At 56.7% G+C, this 18,397-nt stretch overlaps 1 protein-coding gene across 1 annotated transcript in view; it reads right to left on the bottom strand.

Annotated features, from left to right (window-relative positions):
* RUNX3 (RUNX family transcription factor 3) overlaps positions 1 to 18,397 on the bottom strand; it is a 60,000-nt gene that overhangs the window by 17,150 nt on the left and 24,453 nt on the right. The window contains exons 2-4 of the mRNA XM_026012534.2: positions 11,577 to 11,845; positions 9,649 to 9,805; positions 1,528 to 1,632 (exon numbers count right to left, since the gene is read on the bottom strand). Coding sequence (XP_025868319.2) covers positions 1,528 to 1,632; positions 9,649 to 9,805; positions 11,577 to 11,845 — 531 coding nt within the window. The remainder of the gene's footprint in view (positions 1 to 1,527; positions 1,633 to 9,648; positions 9,806 to 11,576; positions 11,846 to 18,397) is intronic.

Below are 18,397 nucleotides of genomic sequence, written 5' to 3'. Positions count from 1 at the left end.
ACCATCACCACCTTGAGACTCTTGGGATCACTGACCCAGTTCACAGATGACAAACGGAGGCTAAAAAGAAGATACAACCTATCTGGGGCTGTGAAGCCCAAAGCCAGGGGCATGGACCCATCCAAGTCCAATCCCAACAGGAATCTGGCCAGAGCAGATGCCCACCTGTGGGCCTGATGGCCATGCGTGGGAGCTCAGGGGGGCTGGAGGAGGAGGCCCTGAGAGCCTGCAGGGAGGACTTCCCATGTGGCCAGACACTGGAGTGGGCCCAGGAACTGGACAGATGGGGAGCCAGGCTGGGCTGATTCCCAAGAAGGAAGGGGCCAGCCCAGAACCTGGTCTGGGTGGCCCTCACTAACGACACCCTGCCATAGCCAAGCCTTGTTCTGAGCCTCCCAGGCTCAAGTCTCCATTCTGTCTTCCTGCCCCAAGTCCACCCAGCTTGGAATGGAAATTGAAGACCGTCTCTGGATGGCAAGGCAGCTCCCAGCAGACCGTGGGAGGCCCTGGCAGGTTCTCAACATCCCCTGGCCTGGATTCTCTTCTCACTGGCACTGGGGTGACCCTTTGGCTCCGCTGTCACAAGGATCCCATGAGATAATAAACACAAGAGGGTTTCTAAACGCAAAGGGCCACTATCACAAAGAGAAAGACAGGGCAGCTCTCCGTACCCCACACTGAGCATGCTGCAAGTAGGGGTGGGGGGCTCCAGACAAGCACTCTGGGCAGGGTCCAGAAAGCAGCCAGTCCAAAGGTGGCCAGCTGGTTCTCAGTTCCATTTATTCATGAAAGCACAGTCATTCATTCATTTGGTGAACACAGGCCTCTGGCCCACCCTGTGGCAGCTGCCCCTCCCACCCCTCTAATCTAAATCTGCAAACTCTGGGTCCTTTGGCAGACAGAAGCAATTAAACACAAATTCTCTCTGATGCTAAACTGCACACATCAGGACTCCCTACACATAGTAGGTGCTCAATAAACATTTGCAGAATCCAGTCTGCATTCTTGAGTATGGGTTTTGGGGTCAGATGGCCTGGGCTCTGTGTGACTTAAGTCATATACTGAGATCCAAAGAAAGTTTCCAAGGAGGGGATCTGGCCTCGTAGCCAGACCAGCTCCTGTTTTTGATGGCTCCCTCCCTCAGCCACTGGCAGAGGAAGCTGGGGTGGAGCAGAACAAACCTGGCTCCACCCCGCCCCCCTCACAAATACCCTATCTGAAGCTTTTTCCATCCTATTCCTTTCCTTAACAGATGCAAATTGCAAATCCATACTCCTTTAGCTGCGCCCCGCCCCTTCGTGGGCAGTCATCCCACAGGGAAGGAGGTCAGGCCAGGGCTAAGCACCCAGGGTTTAGGGTTTGCGGGCAGGTACACAGTGTGTTGGGAGGTAGAGCCCAGGACTGGGATCCTCCACAGGGGCACTCCAGGGACCCGGTGCCATCTATCTGACCCTGGCTGCTGCCCCTCCCGCCCCCCGCTGGACTCTTCTCCCCCACACCCAGGGGATCAGGGACTCTGGCACTTACGTCTGGGTTCCCGGGGTCCATCCACAGTCACCTTGATGGCTCGGTGGTAGGTGGCCACTTGGGTGGGGTTGGTGAACACGGTGATGGTCAGTGTAAAACTCTTCCCTGGGGAGAGTGGAGGATAAAGGCAGAAGGTTGGCACCTGGAGCTATTAACATAATTAACTTCACCCTGTTCTCCCTTCCCGAAGGCACAGATCTCTCTCCTTTGAACCTGGGCAAAGGGGCTCTAATTCTAGGGTGAAGTTCTAATTGCTGGCCTTGGCATTCAAGGTCTCAGGAGATCTTGCACCAATTTTATCATCTAACCCCACCCCATGCTCTGGGCACCCTGCTATTTCCTCCTGCTCCCCGCAACCTTTGTGCCATTCCTTCTAACCAGAGACCCTCATGATTTTGGGGTGTGGAGCATCTCAAGTATATCTTTAAAATATGTATAAAAATACATATTTTGGGGCCACCTGGGTGGCTCAGTGGGTGAAGCATCTGCCTTTGGCTCTGGTCATGAGCCCGGGGTCCTGGGATTGAGCCCTGCATTGGGCTCCCTGTTCAGCAGGGAGCCTGCTTCTCCCTCGCCCTCTGCCCCTCCCCCCAACTTGTGCTCTCTCTGTCTCAAATAAATAAAATCTTTCCAAAAATACGTTATTTTTTTTCCTGAAAGTAATTATGACCTTTGTAGAAAATTTGGGGAACACAGAAAAATCACCCGCAGTCCCACTAGCCAGAGAAAGTTCGGGAGTTGCCTTCCCTAATCCCTTTTGTGTGGGTATGTGTGTTTACAGAGTGGCAAGGATACCAAAATACGCATCTTCAGATTTTGTTTTTCTTCATTTAACCTCACATCATAACCACTTTCTGATGTCATTAAAAATCCTTCATAAACTTCATTTTTAAAGGCTGCAGAATGCTTCAACGCACAGAAGCCTCGTCTTTTCCTTCTCTGCCCCCTTACTCTGGGGGGCTGCCCCCCTGCGGCCTCCTCACTGCTGAGCGGAGGGGGCGCTGAGAGAGGGCCGACTGGGGAGCTGCCGACATTTCATTTGTAGACGCAACTGTTATTTCCAGAACTCTGTTCTATTTTTAGATAGACGTTTGGCTCCAAAGTCTCCATTCAAAATTCCTAAGAGAGGAAAAACTTTTAAAATAATAATTTTTTTTTTTTACCATTTAAAATAAAACGAAAATGACCTTTTGTTTATAAAAAATCTTTGTCTCCGTCTCTGCTTATTGCCTTAGAACGGGTTCCAAGAAGCGGTGAGTGATTTCATCGCATCAGAGGGTTGGGATGTATTCAGGGACATTGATCTCGAGTGAGAGGATGCTCCGGAGAGTCACCGTGACCGCTGCGAGGCTCCCCCACCCGGCGCAGGGCTGCCTGTCGAGGTGGGAGACGCTACTGGCTCCTGCCTCCATCCGCGCCCTGCCAGCGCGTGCGGAGACTGGAACTTTTCATAGGCTTATTGTCTGTCCTAACCCAACACAAATGATTGCTTCGTGGTCCTTATTAGCATCCTCTTGCCTTTTAGAAATCACCCAGTGATAACCTGCTAACACTTTCCCTAACCTCTTTGTGGCGACCAGTTTCTCAGTTCAGTGGCCTTTACGTTTTGCCTTCTGACACCGAGCTGCTTTGCATTTTCAGTTCTTCCTCTTGTTGGGTGATTTCTCCTACTGTTTTATGTTTAGGCACGTTTCCCCATGTGACAAGCAGGTAAAGCTGACCTTCGGTGAACAGGGTCCTCTCTACCTCCTACCTTCAATTCTTTGATTCTTCTGGGGGTTTAACTGGTGGGTGCGGTGAAAGGTAGAGTTTTTCCTCAAAGGGCAACCCAATTTTCCCATCACCTTCACTGAAGTAGGCGTCCTCCCTCTCCTGCCCTCCCCTCTGTTCGCATCAAAGCCCCCGGCTGTGAGACTGGGGAGGCTGTGGGAGGAGCTTCGCTGATATGCTAAGCTTGGCCTCCTCCTTCTCTGCCTCCGAGCATCCCTATCTGTGGGACCCAGTTAGGATCCAGGGGCTCCCTAAGGGCAGGGCCCATGGCCTGGTGCACCTGTGTCTGCCAGGGCTGGCCCAGAGTGGGCAATTGAGAGAGACCACCTGTGTGGACCACTGTGCTGCCCTGTGCTCCCGGCATCTCTCCAAGGCAGCCGGGGTGGTCTTGACATCCCCCTTTCACAAGTAGGAGATGAAAACTCAGAGTGGGGGACGGTAGCTTGAGGTCCTCTTTGCACAGCCGGGTTCACTGTGATCAAATGAAAACTTGAGTCTCAGAAACAGGAGAGTCCAGAACCAAAGTAAACCAGCTCAGGCTCCCAGGGCCACACCAAGGAACCCTAGGGCGTCTGAGACACCAGTGGGTGGTTTTAAATTGAGGTGTGACTCAAACTGGGGCAGAGTGGGGCCTTCTGGAAGGATTTTCCTGAGCCAGCCCACTGGTGGCCGGGATGGAAATGCACACAGCACCTGTCCTTGGAGTCCTGGGTCAGAGGAAATCGAACCCCTTACCCAGACCACAGGGGCACTTTCCACGGTTTCTGGAAACCGAAAGTGCAGAAGGTCTAGGGAAATGCCAGGCAGATGGCCTCAGGCTCCCTGCCCACCTATCCCCCTTCCTGGGATCTGCTTTCCCATCCCTCTCTGGTCATTTTTGTCCTGGATTCCTCCCTCCCCTGCCAGCTGGGCACTTTCCCAAGGGGTGTGTGTGTGGGCTGTCCCTGGGCCTTTGCCGCTTCCATCACCTCCTAGACACTGCAGGGTGCTGGGCCAGATGGGTCTCAATTACTGAAGTGCTCCTGTGTCTCCCTCATTTCCCTCAGGTCTCCACTGAAAAGTCACCACCTCACTGAGGCCCCCTCTGGTCCCTTTACCTAAAACTGGGTGATAGGCACTAAGGAGGGCACTTGATTGGATGAGCCCCGGGTGGTATACTATATTTGGGAAATTGAACTTAAATAAAAAATAATAAATAAAAAATAAAGCAAGCATTTTAAACTTGGCATCTGGCGGAGCTCCTTTTTAGGATTAAGTGGGCCCATGAACAAGGACAGGAAAAAAAAGAGGACTGTATTGTGTCTAACCTCTAGCTGCAATTTAGCATCTCCCTCAAGTATGACCATGGGCAACAAACCACAGAGGTATTACAGAAGTCCCTGTGACCTTGTCACCAATAGACGTCACAGATATTTACATATCATATTACAGACGTTGCAAACTTCTCTAAATATCTTCTATGCTCGTCACAACTTCAAAATCATGGTCGTCATCAGACCCATTGCCACATCTTATTATTTAATATCCTAATAAAGCAGCACATTTATCCCAATTTTTTAGACATTTTGCTAACTATGTTTTATTATAATTGGTTTCCATTATAATCCTTTGTATTTTATTCTTTAAAACACATTATTCTCAAACTGTCAAGTGGCCCATGGGGTAAAAAAAGGTTAAGAAACTCTATCTGAAGCGTCAGACCCTCCTGCTCCCACCTTACCTGCTCAAACTTCCCCATGATGCTTACTACTTTTGGCAATTCATCTATTTATTTTCTCTTGTCCCCTTCTACTAGGTGGTAACCTCCCTGGGCACTAGAACTTTTGTCTTCTTCACTGCTATGTCTCCAGCCCCCAGAACAGCATCCAGCACATGGCAGGTGCTCAAGAAATGTTTGTTAAATGTATTAAGGGAGAGATGACTGTTTCCATTTTACAGATGAGAAAACTGAGACTCATAGAGGGGCAATGAATGAGTCATTCAGGTCAACAGTTATCTAGGTAGGGCTAGAAAGGTTAGAATGTGCTGGAGCCTGCCCAAACCCCCACCCCATATTAAAGATCTGCTCCTGGGGAGTGAGAATCCCCCACTCTCACCAGGCAGCAAACCACAGGCTACCCCTGAGGTAGGTCACCAGCCCTCCTCAACAGCTTCCTCTCACTTTCCAAGCCCGGGACCACCCCTCCCAGGTACCCAAAGAGAGAAGGGAGGAAGGAGGACAAACGGGAGAGGCTGGGACCTGGCAGCAGGAGTGGAAGGGAGGGGCATGTGTCAGGTGCCATGGGAGGCAGGGGCCCCGGTCAACAAGGGGTCGGGAAAGCCGTCTCCCCGAGTGCCCCTCACTTCTCTCTCTCTGCCTCGTGGCAAACCCATCTCTCCATCTCTCCCCGTCTCAGCACAGGAAGCAGAGATGACCGAGAAGGTGGACGATTTTGCGCAGGAACCTCAGGCAAACTTGCAACCAGTCATTAGTCCAAGGGCTGGCCTCGGCTGGAGGGCAGAAGTCCTAGTCTGGAAATGGCTTCCCCTCAGGGCCCTGAGCGACCCCAGGCAATCTTGGGGGACCCGGGGCTCTGGACCAATCAACACATCCAGCCAGGTCTGGCGGTGGTGTGGCTTTGGGCAAGTCCCTGTCCCTCTCAGCCTGGGCTCTTGTGTCATAAACCCCCATCACAGGGGCTTCACGGGCCTCTGGGTTTTCTAAACATCCACCTAGAAGCTTGTAAGCTGCACCCACACGTCTCATCCCAAATCTCTCTCCACCTACTCTCATTTCTTTTAAACCAGCTAATGACAGTTCAGGAACTCAGGCTTTTTTTATTTTCCCCTAGGCCTGTGGCCGCCTCCTAGAGGACATTTTGGGAATTTGTGGTATGTGGTCCTGGAGAGGGGACGTGGCGGGGTGGTGGGGATGGACACTTACATCCATCCGTTCCTCCATCAGGGCACTGCACAGGGTACTGAGGTAGTCATTCTTCCTGTGTGTGCGACACTTGTTACAAAGATTCTCCGAGCCATGAACCTAACTCAGTTTTACACGAAATAAAGCAAAGTTTTTTGCACACTTCATAACAACTGAATTTTCCAGAAGATAATCCATCTTTTCCTTTCCTTTCCTTTCCTTTCCTTTCCTTTCCTTTCTCCTTTCCTTTCCTTCCTTCTTTCCTTCCTCCCTCCCTCTTCTTTCCTTTCTTTCTTAAATTTTGTTCAGAATTGTTCGCAACCTCAGAAAACCATGTCATTGACAGCAGAGGACTTGGAGTCCTGGGCTGCGTGTGCCGTGGGCTGGCGGTCTGCCGTGGTGGTCCCAGGGCTTCTGCAAGCACCCACTCACCTCAGCATAGCCTTGTCCGACATTTACACATTCAAATGGATATTTTATCATAAATCACTTGCCCATTTTTTCTCCGTTATAGCTATGGACTTATATAGATTCTGAAACTGCAGGTAAGTAGGTAGGTTCCATCAGCTACACGTTTCACTGTAGGACAATGAAGGGTGTGTTATGTAATATTTGTTGGAAGAAGGTCACTGCGTCTGGTGGACTGGGATCCTCAGCCCTAATCACTGCAGGAGGCATCAGTGACTTGGTTTCTTTCTCTCCCTTTTCTTGGGTCCACCTTCAGGTTTATCAGGGCTCTGGGGTGGTGGTGTGTCTATGCATCCATGGAAACCTATCTTCCTAGAACTAAGACAGAATCAAGGACTAAAAGGTCAGGAAAACAAACAGAGGAGTTCCTACTTGGCTTCTCGGGCTTGGCAGAAGTCGGAGGGCCAGGGAAAGGCTCTGGGTCCCAAATTCCAACCTGTCCCAACTCCTCAAATGCCCTGTGGTCTGTGTCAATCACTGATGGGTCCTCTCAGTGGGACTTTCCCGATGGGCAGCATGGGCACAGCAGATGCGCTGCTGCATGCCACAGGACCCCGGAGCCCTCCTTCTCACTGCTACCCGCCTCCACTTCTCCCACTCAACAATTCACACCTTCTGGGTTTCCCCCACCCCCGCCCAAACCACACCATAATCACAGAATCAGTGACTATACCACTCAAAGGGACTTCAAAGATCTCTTCCACTCGCAAGCATTTGAAGTAACAAAATCTGTAACGTGTATCCAACCCTCGATATGAGCCAAGTGATACACTGTGCCAATTTCCTTAATCCTTATAAAATCTCACCAGAGAGGTGTCATCATTGTCTCTAGTATACAGACGGGGAAACTGAGGCACAGAGTGGTCAAGCCATTTGCCCCATGTCATCAAGCCAGTCAGCGGCAGAGCTGGGGCTGAAATCCAGGTGGGGTGATTGTGGCACCCAGGCGGTTGGATATCATGAGCCTCTGAGGTCTGAAAGTCTTGTCAATTCCCCAGGTACTGGAACTCCCACTCGGGCCCCTTCCTGTCCCCCCCCCCCCCCCGCCCCCGGCCCAGGACCAGTGAGACTGATGGGAGAAGGGTGGTGAGAATGGTTTGTAAACTCAGCCTCCTGCATCTCTCAGAGCCACAACCCCAGCCTCGGCCTCACCTGCTTCAAGAGCACCGGCTAAATGATGTTCCGCAAACCCACCTGTCTCCCCCCAGGCCCCGCAGGGTGAGTACAGGTCCCTGGGCCTAAATGCCACAAAGAAATCACTTTCTGAGGCAGAATGGCCAGCCGGCCAGCCATGCTCTTGGTAACTCAGGGAATCACCGTGTCTTCTCTTTCTCGATCTCACCTGCTAGGACAAGGAGTAAGGTGCCATGCTCCTGACACCTTGCTGGGCTCCCGGCATGGGCCTCCCCCTTCTGCCTGCCTCACCAGGGCTTTGGCTACAGCGGGACCTCCCTGTGCCTCCCCTGCGCATCCTCGCATCCTCATGCCACCAGGCCCTGCACACCTGGCCACCGCCCCAAAGGCAAGCTGCAATCCCAGTGAGCCGCCACCGGAGCAGTGGCCAGTGGTTCTCCACTCAGGGCTGCAGCTGGGATTAAGCTGCAAAAGGCTTGAGAGATTGGGGATGACAAAAGGGGCTTGGAGACTAATTAGGAGCAGCAATGAAAGCTTAATTCATAAAAGCAAACATTTTCCATCCATCAACCTGCAACCAGTTAAGGGCAACGTTTGAAAAGAAATCTGTGCGTGGGGAAGGGAGCCAACAGGAACAGGAAATGTTTGAAAGAATGTAAACTATTTCGGTTTCATAAAAAGTAACAAGTAAACAGTTATTACATGCAAATAATGCCCTGGTTTTAATTAATGCTGAAAAGTCAAAATATGTTTGACATTTGTATGTATACATTGAACGGTTGGAGAGGAAAAAATGGTGCCCAGATGCCCGTTTCTGAGCAGGGCTGGCGGCTCAGAGGAATCTAAAACCTTGAGAAGGTCTTGTTTATTGGTGATGAAAAGCACAATGCTGCCTCCGCCTCTGTGGAGACTGGGGGCAGAGGGAACCTAGCTTACTTTCTTGACAAAGCTGGAGGGGCAGGCTGGGTCTGGGCAAGGGCACTCCCCACTTTTTAGCAGGCTAGTCTTAAAGGGCCAGTGAGTCCTCAAACCTCCATTTCGCTGGGGCAGGGTTTTCTAGGACTTCTCCACCCAGAAGTGATGATGGGTTTCAGGTCCCAGCAGCCTCCCACTCAAGAGCCCCGGGGCCGGCAGCCACAGCGGCGGCGGCTGGTCCTGCCTTCCTTCGTGCTGCCAGAGGCAGCTCACACACAGGCAGGGGGTGCACTGGCCTTGGTTCTGGGGCGGGGGATGGCAGCCTTCAGGCTGTGCTTTCCAGCATTCGGCATCCTGCGCCGCATTCTTGTCTCTTCTAAACCACCTTAAGGCTCAGGGTGCCGGGGAAACAGGCTCGGGGAGACCGCAACTGGGGAGAGGCGGCCTGGAAGCTTGAAGCTCAAGCTCCGGGAGATCCCAGCCCCCTGCGGAGGAGAGTGGCTGGGGTGCCAACCGCCACCCCCCCCCACCCGCAGACCAGCCATTTGTCTAAGCCAGCCTAGCCACTAAACCCGCTTGCCACAAAAGACCTATGAGGTCCCCTTTAGAGCTCTTTAATCCATGATCTCCCCCCAGCATCTTTTATGAGGCCAGAATACTCCATCAGGAAAGAGGGGTGACATGGGCAGCTTCGAGAGTCAGTAAACCCCAGAAACTGGGAGCAAACTGCTGTCTTTTACTGGCGAAGGACGCATATCCTCAAAGAGCTCTGTAACTCCCCCATGGGGCTCCAAATGGCTGTTTGAGACCAAGCCAGGCCTAGGGACCTGTTTCTGGGGCTCCCACTGGGACCCCCCCGGGCTTGCTCTCAGCTTCCTTCCCCGACCTTTGCCATTGCTGGCGTTAGGGTTCGCAGACTCCCTGCCGCTCACCTCGCCCACTGCGGCCCACGAAGCGGAGGTCATTGAACCTGGCCACCTGGTTCTTCATGACTGCCGAGGCATTCCGCAGTTCTGCAGAGTAATTCTCATCATTGCCGGCCATCACAGTCACCACCGTTCCATCGGGCACATCTCCCAGCGCCACCACCTGAGGGCACAGGGGCAGGGGAACAGCTTAGAACGGCAGGGGAGGCCAGGGAGAGGCAGGGAGGGGCCGCGCAGCTCCCCTAGGTCCCAGGCGCACTGCAGGATTTCTCAAAGGCAGAGCGGAGAAGAGGCTTAAGGGCAATGGACACCTTCCCCCCAGAGAACAAACACAAGAAGCCAAAATCGTTGCCTTCCACTCCCAAATCCTAGATTAGCTGGTGAAGCCATGCCCTGAGAAACTATCCTTTCAGGGAATCTAAGCGGGAGCTGTGAACGAGCTTCATCAGTGTGGTGCGGGGTGCAGTTTTCCTCTTTTCCTTCGGCCCGAGCAAAAGAGGAATCAACGTGCTCCTAGCAACCAAGTCTCTAAGTAAAAATAATATCAACAACAATAATAACGGGACTGCTCCCCACGCTCGATTAATGCAAGAGCCGTTTGGGGTATGAAATTTGGCCCTGAAATGCGGCGCGGGCCCAGTCTGCTGGCCTCTGCAGAGCCTGAATTCGTTATGCAGGGAAAATGCAAAAATGCAAAACAAACCAGTGTTTTGAGAGGCGTTGTACAGAAAACCCCCTTTAAAGTGAGAGAGGGGCTTTCGATAGCAGGAGGATGCACCTGCTGGGAACTGCAGGATGGCGGTGGAGATGCCCCCCCCTAATACGGTCTCCCCCACCCCTCACCCCAAGCAGCGCGCAGAAGCAGATGCCTTTTGAAAAGGAATCACACTGCAAATGTAGTCACAGCCATTTAAACGTGGCCACCGCGTGCAGGGACTAGGGATCCAGATGGTAAAAATTTCAAGGAGAAAATGTTTGGGGTCTGATTAAAAAGGCCAGATTTCCTGTCAACATCCTGTCTTCTTTTAATTTCAAAGATTCCTTTTAAGCTCCAAGTGACAGTAAAACCTCCGATCTGAGGATTAAAGTCACACGGGCCTCCCCCTCCCCCCCTCCCGGGGAGATTTTCCCCACTGGCATTTTAAGATGTCACCCCGGAGACCTCCAAGAGCCACTCATCCTTTTTTTTTTTTTTTCTTTTCCAATTTGGGAGTCATCTTAATGGGGGAGCAAGGATGGCCTCAGCTGCCAGAAGCCGCTGTTTCCAGCCACCTCGGGCACCCGCCACCCCCAGCCGCTGGCCCTTCCTGCCCTGCCCTTTCTCACGGCAGCTGTGAGAGGTTTAGGGGAAAACCAAGGCGTTTTCGTTTCATCTCGCTGCCCCCTTAAAAAAATGAAAATGAAACAGTCGCCTACTCCCTAGCAGAGAGAAAAAGATCCTCTGAATGGCTGGGGGCTGCCAGGGGTGGGAGCGCCCCCCCGACTTGTGCCCGACGTTCGGGATTCCCGCTGCAAACGTTCAGGGTCCGGTGCACCCCCCCCCCCCCCAAGCCCTAGACTCGCCCGGTGTAAAATTTCAGAAGCCAGCGGCTGCGGGCGTGAGCAGGAAGTGTCTCTGAAGCGGTGCCGGAGGAGGGGTGCCGGCGGGGGGGCCATGCACCCTGCGCACCCTGCGCACCCGCCGCCCGCGTCCTCGCCCTGCGCCCCGGCTCTTCCGCCCGCCCCTCTGCCCGCCGGGCTGTGTCGGGGGATGCGGAGCCGGAGGCGCGGAGCCCGGGCCGCCCGCCTCGCCATCAACGTGCCTCGGCTGGGCTCCCGGCCGCGGAGGGGCGAGCCCCTGGCAGCGCTGCGCGCCCGGGGCAGCGGGAGGGACGCCAGGGTCGCCCCCTCCCTCCCCGCGCCGGGGCCCGCCGACCCCGGGGCCCCGCACTCACCTTGAAGGCGACGGGCAGCGTCTTGTTGCAGCGCCAGTGCGAGGGCAGCACGGAGCAGAGGAAGTTGGGGCTGTCGGTGCGCACGAGCTCGCCCGCGTGGTCCGCCAGCACGTCCACCATCGAGCGCACCTCCGGCCGGGCGCGCCCTCCCGGCCCCACGGCCGCCTGCGCGCTCAGCGCGCCGCTGTTCTCGCCCATCTTGCCGCCGCCGCCGCCGCCGCAGGGGAAGGCCGTGGAGGGAGGTGTGAAGCGGCGGCTGGTGCTCGGGTCTACGGGAATACGCATACCAGCGGCCGTCAGCGCGCCGGGCGGGCGGGCGGCGGCGGCGGGCGGCTCCCGGGGCGGCCGGCGCGGCGGGAAAGCAGAAGCGGCCGGGCCCGGGCCTCGCGGCGAGGGGGCGGCGCCCGGGGACGCCCCGCCGGGGCCCGCCCGCAGCGAGGCCTCGCCGCCCCGACGCCGCGCGCAGCCCGGCCCGCTAGCCCCGCATCCTGCGCCCGCGGCCCGCGCGGAGGGACGAGGGTCTCGGCCGCGGCGGGGCCCCTGCGCGCTGTGCCGCCGCCGCCGCCGCCGCCGCCGCCGCCCCCGCAGCCCGCGCGCAGCCGCCCCGCAGACCGCGCGGCCGCAGCCCCACGGCGAACCCTCGAGGATCAAGTGGCGGCGCCGCGCCGCGCCGCGCGGGGTTAGTACCCCGGGGCCCGGGGGGCGGGGCCGGCCCGAGCGACGCGTCGCGCAGCCAATCGGAGCCCCCCTCGCCGGCACCTCGGCCGCGCTCGGGGGGAGGAACGGGGACCGCCGGGGCCGCCCAGAGGGGTGGGGCGGCAGGCCCCGCCCCGGGAGGACGCCCGAGCGGGGCCCTGCGCGTGAGCCCGGGGCTCCTCGAAAGTTCGGGGGCGCGGGCCGACGCTGACGATTCGGCTGAGCCGCCCAGGCCTGCGGGGGGCTCCCTGGCCGCCGGTCCCAGGCCTGCGGAGGGCTCCCCCACGCGGGGGCCGCCGCTCCCCTCGTCGCGCCCCTTCCCTGCAGCCCAGCCCGGCCTTCCCCGCCTGCAGCTCCCTCGGCCTCTGCTGCCCGCGCCCTGAGCTCGGGGACCCCGGGGGGAGCCTCCAAGGCCGGTGGCACGGAGCGGGGAGCGGCCCCGTGGAGGTTTTCCACCGTCCCCCGCGCCCCCCGCCCTGCGCGGTCCCACGAATTATTTTGGCCCAAGCGCTCCCGCCGCACACGAGACTCCACGACCACCAGCCGCTTCCCGCTCCCGGCCCACGGCGGCTTTGGGCCCGGCCTCGGGGGTGACAAGCGCGGTGCCTCTCCGCTCTCCCCGCAAAACAGCTCTCAGGACCGGGCAGGCCTCGCTTCGTCGTACTTCGTTGCGGCGGCGGCGGCCTGTGAGCCTGACGCACGGCGGGGCCTGCAAACGGGCGTGTTTGCCCCCAATCGTGGCCCGGCGCGCGGAGCCACGGCCCTGCGTCGAGCAAGGGGACGCGGCCCAGGCAGGAGGACAGGCGTGCGGAGAACGCGGGTCGGGCCGCGCAGCCACGGGCCGGGCGTCGGGAGGAGGCGGCTCTCCTCCACCGCGTGGGTGCAGACGGGCCCCACGAGGGCCTGCGCCCCGCCCTCCCGGGCGCCGTGCTCCGGCCGCGGGCGCGCGGCTGCTCTGCGGAGGCGCCAACGCTCCCCCCGCGCCCGCGCGGCCCAGCGCCTCCCAGGGCTTCCCGGCGAACAGTCCCGGCCTCTCCCGCCGCGCAGGCCACAGGGTCAGGCCTAGGGAAAGGCCACGGCGCGGAGGGGAACTGCAAAGATCGAGCCCCCAGGCCTTCGGACTCGTCGCCCCACGCGGGCTCCCTGGAGCCTGGGGAGCGAACGAACCAACGGACCGCGCGCCGGCTCTCCCGCCGCCGCCGTGGAGGCTGAGCCGAGTACCCGCTGTTCCCGGCTCGGCAGGTGCAACCCCACGAATTCCAGGGCTCGGACGCGAAGGAGCACAGGATCCGAGGGGGCCGCAGGATCGCGCCCCGGATCTGACCCCGGCCCGGGCGCGCCGCTTAAGTCGTTGCGGAACGAAGTCAAGCCCCGCGTGCGCTCCAGGGCGGGCAGGCTTTGGCCCAGCCTCGGCCACCTGGAGAGCTGGTCCCTGCCTCTGCCGTAGCCTCGCGTCAGCCCCCGGGGCCGTTCGTTGGCGGGGACCGCGAGGGACCCTCCCGGGATCTTGGCGAGCCCGCGTCTCGGGGCTGCAGGGCCCCTGGGCCAAGGGCCTCGCGCTCCCGGGAGCGCGGGCAGTAGCGGCAGAACCAGAAGAAAGCGAGGGACCGAGCTTAGGCGCCCCCAACCTCTGGGAGCTTCCCGTCAAAAGGCCTTGCAAGTCGTGGCCAGTTAGGGCCCAGGGCCGGGGCGGGCGGGCGGGCGACGCGTGTGGCCCGGGAGCGGCCGTGGGGCCAGGACCCGCTGCGTCTGGGGTTTGTAAATTCGTTGCGTCTAGTGGTTTCGGTTTGCACCCGTGCCCTTCCTTGTCCCTCCGCCTGATTTCTCCCTCATTTTACGGCGGCTTCGCAAACGGACATCCTGAAAAGGCGGTTCCTGTGGGTCTCAGCACCTGGCCGAGGACCCGGCTGCCTGCAGCCCTCGGGAGGGTGCTCGCTGCGCGTGGGCGCGGGAACCCGGGGACGCTTGGGTCTCCAGCCTGAGGTCGCCGGGGGCCCGCGGGCCCGGGAGCAGTTCCGGGAGCCACCGCTAGTTGGCGCCTGCACCCTGCCCGCCGCGGGGTTGCCCGGCCCGCCCTGCCCACAGATGTGAGCCAGCTGCGCCCCTGCCCGGCCCAGCGGCCCGCCTCCTATGAGCTGCCCTTTCTGGACAGATGTCCCTACGATTCCTCACCGTCTTTGCGGCCAGGCTCTGTGTCCGACCGGAGGCTTCCCTGCGCCCTGCCTGCCTCTGATGGGCACAGATGCCTACTGACTGGGCCTATCTGGGACCCCACAGTCCCTGTGCCCTCCCACCTGCAGAACATTCTCCCTGCCTGAAATGAGTCCTCTCCTGCCCCACTCTGAGGGGCCAGAGGGTGAGGAAGACACGCAGAAGAAGGGGCCGGCTCATTCCCAGTTTTTCCCTGTGGCTAATCTACCTCCTCCCCATCCCTGACCAACAGAGATCTACAGTCGCCCCTCTCTCTGTTTCTCTTTGTACTGTTTCCAGAGACAGTTGGACAGCTCCCACTCCCGCACATGGGACAAGTGGATACCCTCCCCCTTCCCCATTTTGTATGGCTAGCCACCTCCTTTCCCTCTTCCAGTGAGTGGACTGGTGTACAAGTCTCCTGCTTTCTCTTGAAGGACTCCACATAGGAGCACCCCAGATTGTCTGCAGCAGGGTGGGGAAGCCAGGAGGTCTGGGCCTACCTTAGCCCAGAGTTGGGGGGGGGTGGCAAACCTGAAGCCCACAGAACTCAGGATCTGGGGGCCACTCCTCCCACCAGCATCCTTTGACCTTGGGAGTGGGATTCATGGCATCAAAATGACCCTGCATCAGGGCACCCTCCTCCGGCCACCTGAGAGTGTCTAGGAGTGCACTATAAAGGCGTTGGTGGTAACGAGGTGCCTGCATGTGTCTCCCCACAAGCCAGAGAGCTTACAAGGGCAGGTCTAATTTCTCGAGAGTCTAGTAGCAGGGGAGGGTGAGGATCCCCCAAGGGTGCCACGACGCTGGACAGACCTGATATGGAAAATCTTCTAAGATGTTCAGAAGGGACTGTGGAAGGGGCCTGGGCCTGCAGTCCCGCGGCTTCAGTTTGTCTTCTCCCACCACCTACCGTGATCTAGGTAAAATTGCCTAAACGTTCTCTGACCCTTATCTATTTCATCTGTAAAGCAGGGCTGATAGTGGCCTCCTTACAGAAACGTGTGTAAGGTGCTTAGCACAGGCCTGGCACATAGGGGGTGCTCCATCCATGCAAGCTGTCACTGTTATCACACTGAAAAAATAAGGCCTGATTGCCCCTTATTGGGGGCCTTTGGCAAGTCTCTTCCTCTTTGGGGGCCTCACATTTCCCATTGGTGAAATATCCAGTTCTTATGTTCAGAGCTTGTCAGGACTCGGAGCCTAGTCCATGGCTATCCTGTCCCTTGCTCCCCCACACCTTGGTTCGCCTAGGGGCTGCCTGGGGGAGGTAAGGAATGTCTCTGACCTGCTTCCAGGCAGAGGAGACTTGCAGGAGGGTTTTTCCAACAACCTTCACAGGGCTGCCTGAGTTAAGACTCACCTTCTTTCCCCTGAGCTCTTAGACCCTCACTCTGGAAACTCACTGGCCCCTACTCCCTATCCCCCTGTAGGCAGACATTCTCTTGACTAGGAACTGGGTCTCAGCTGACACTGCTAGCCACCTCCCTGTCCCCAAGGAGGCTTGCGTTCCCAAGTCTCATAGGTGCCCCAGTCCTGTTACTAGCAGAGGACTGTCTTCTAGACGTTAATGATTTCTCCCAGCCTGGCATCGACATTCCCGCTCTGGTGAAGCCCTCCTTCCTGGTGGCCTGGAACTTAAGGTAGGACACTTCTGTCCCTCAGCGAGCCTTGGTTTCCCCTTCAGTGAATGGAGGTGGTTCTCATCGCTCCATTTCACAATCCAGAGGATTAAAGACTCCCTCTAGGAGGGGAGGAGCATTGCATTTCACCACATCTAAAATGCCATCACTGTTCCATGTGAAAGAAAAAGAAAGAAAATACTGCTAGTTAAACCAAGACTTGCCTGCATCCCAATTTCAAATATGTATGTTTATGCATATATATTATTATACACACACATAAAAATCAGTGAGAAAGGGTCATGAAAAACAACAATAATATGGTCAACGGATTGTTGCTGGCAGGGTTGGGGGCCCTTACCCCAGAGAATTCTTTCTGGGCAGGCTCTCTGGAAGGCTCCCTAATGTGCAGAAGGACAAGTGTGCTTCTCAAATTACAGGGTGGCTTTTTTTTTTTTTTTTTTTTTTGGAAAGGGCCAGACTGTGAGGGGAGGGAGAGGGAGCTGGAGAGAGCCCTGTGGTTAGGACGCAGCTACTGGCTCTGCCACTGACTGCCTGTGTCACTTTGGCACCCCCCTGAGCCATGGTCCCCTGGCAGGGGCGGGGAAGAGGGGAAAAGGCAATAGCGTGGATGGCTGAGGGATTACCGTGCCCAGGCCCCTGTGTTTGGGCTGCAAGTACTTGCTTTCATTCCACTCCAGTAATGGTGTGGGGTAGGTGTCATGCCCATTTAAACAAAGAGAAACATTGCGCAATATTTTCTGGGTTAGGGAGAATCAGAGTGGGGTGAAAAGTCTGCTCTGACTCAGAATTTGGGGATCAGAGGCACCACCTGATTATGCACCCCCTCGCTGGTTGAATAAAATACTGGGAAGAGCCGGCATATAGATATTGGAAGCACTTGATAAGCGTTAACTATCACCGTGGTGTTGGAATAGCCATAGGGAAACAGCCATAGGTGTGGAACCAGCAGGCCCTTCCAACCCCAACTCCCCTGTAGGTCCTCCTGAGAGGGCACTCAGCTTGAGGAATTAGAGAGACAAGAGGGAAAGATGGAGAGAGATGGTCTCAGCATGAGCCTGTCCAGGTGAGGGGAGGGAGGCCCCATCAGTAGCAGGGGACGTGGGCTCTGGTGTTGGCTCCAGTCAAGGGGTCTGGTCTTCCTACTGCCCTCGCTTTGGTCATCTGTGAAACAGGGAAATAATTCTGGTAAAGCCCTTGGGTGTATGACTAATAATTGCCCTACTTAGTTGGAATCCTGCGTGCTGGGAGTTTTACCTTGATTATTGCTAACCCTCACGATGCCTCTGCAGGGTATTTTATAGTCTCCATTTTACAGATGGGGAAGTTGAGGCTCAGGGAGTGAAGAGCTGCCCACCCTGGGCCCGAGAGCCAGAGGGCCCTTCTTTCAACAGCGCTTCTTGGTCCAGACTCTATCTCTGCTCAGCTGGCTGGTCAGAGCGCCTTAGACTCTCGATCCTTGTCAATGAGTGGGTGCAGAGCTCCCTGCTGGCAGAGTCATCAAACCAGAGGATTCTCCATGGGGTGCGGGGTGGGGGTGGGGTGGGGAACAGAGTCTGGTAAGAGGTTGACCTGGGTAACTCAGAGCCCAGGAGTGTTCTGGGAAGGGCATACTCTTTACCCAGCCCAGGATGGGGCTTCAGCTCTGGCAGTCAGGCAGGGAAAGAGCTCCTCTGAGTGGCTGTCATCTCTTGTACTCCCTATGACGGAGGAAAGACGGGAGGATTTTCAGGTTCAAAATGTCTCCAAACCTTAATCAGATGGCAAGAATGGGAGCCAGTCAGAAACCAAATTTTGGAATTGAATTGGAACCACGGGATTAGAATCTTGAGCTCTGCTAACCATTACTGACAACAACAGTTAAGCTCTTCCGGCATGGGCATGCCGGGCATGATCCCACACTTTCTGCTCATTTGTGCCTCCCAGTACTCTTATCGGGGACATCCAGTCATCATCCACATTTTATAGATGAGAGAAGGGAAGACGTAAACCTGCCCAAGGTCACTCAGCTGGGCAGCTAGGAGCTGGGATTCCAACCAGGCAGCCTGGCCCCACACTCTGTTCTCATCGACCAGAGTCCGATGCTTGAAGTTATGGTCGTGGAAAAGAATTAGAATCCTGGCATGAGAATTGTGGGCAGGATTCAGAATTTTATAATGTCAGATGATGCCCCTCAACTGGACTCTGCGATTTCATTTCCAAATCTCCCATTTGTCAGGCGGCAGAGCTGAGGCCCAGGGAAGGAAAGGGTCTAGTTCAGAGTCACAGCCTAGGCCAGGGGCAGAGTCTGGA

Source organism: Vulpes vulpes, chromosome 2 (assembly GCF_048418805.1).
Source record: "Vulpes vulpes isolate BD-2025 chromosome 2, VulVul3, whole genome shotgun sequence".
Taxonomy (NCBI): domain Eukaryota; kingdom Metazoa; phylum Chordata; class Mammalia; order Carnivora; family Canidae; genus Vulpes; species Vulpes vulpes.
The sequence above is the reverse complement of the archived record's forward strand: the minus strand, read 5'-3'. Positions and strand labels throughout refer to the sequence as shown.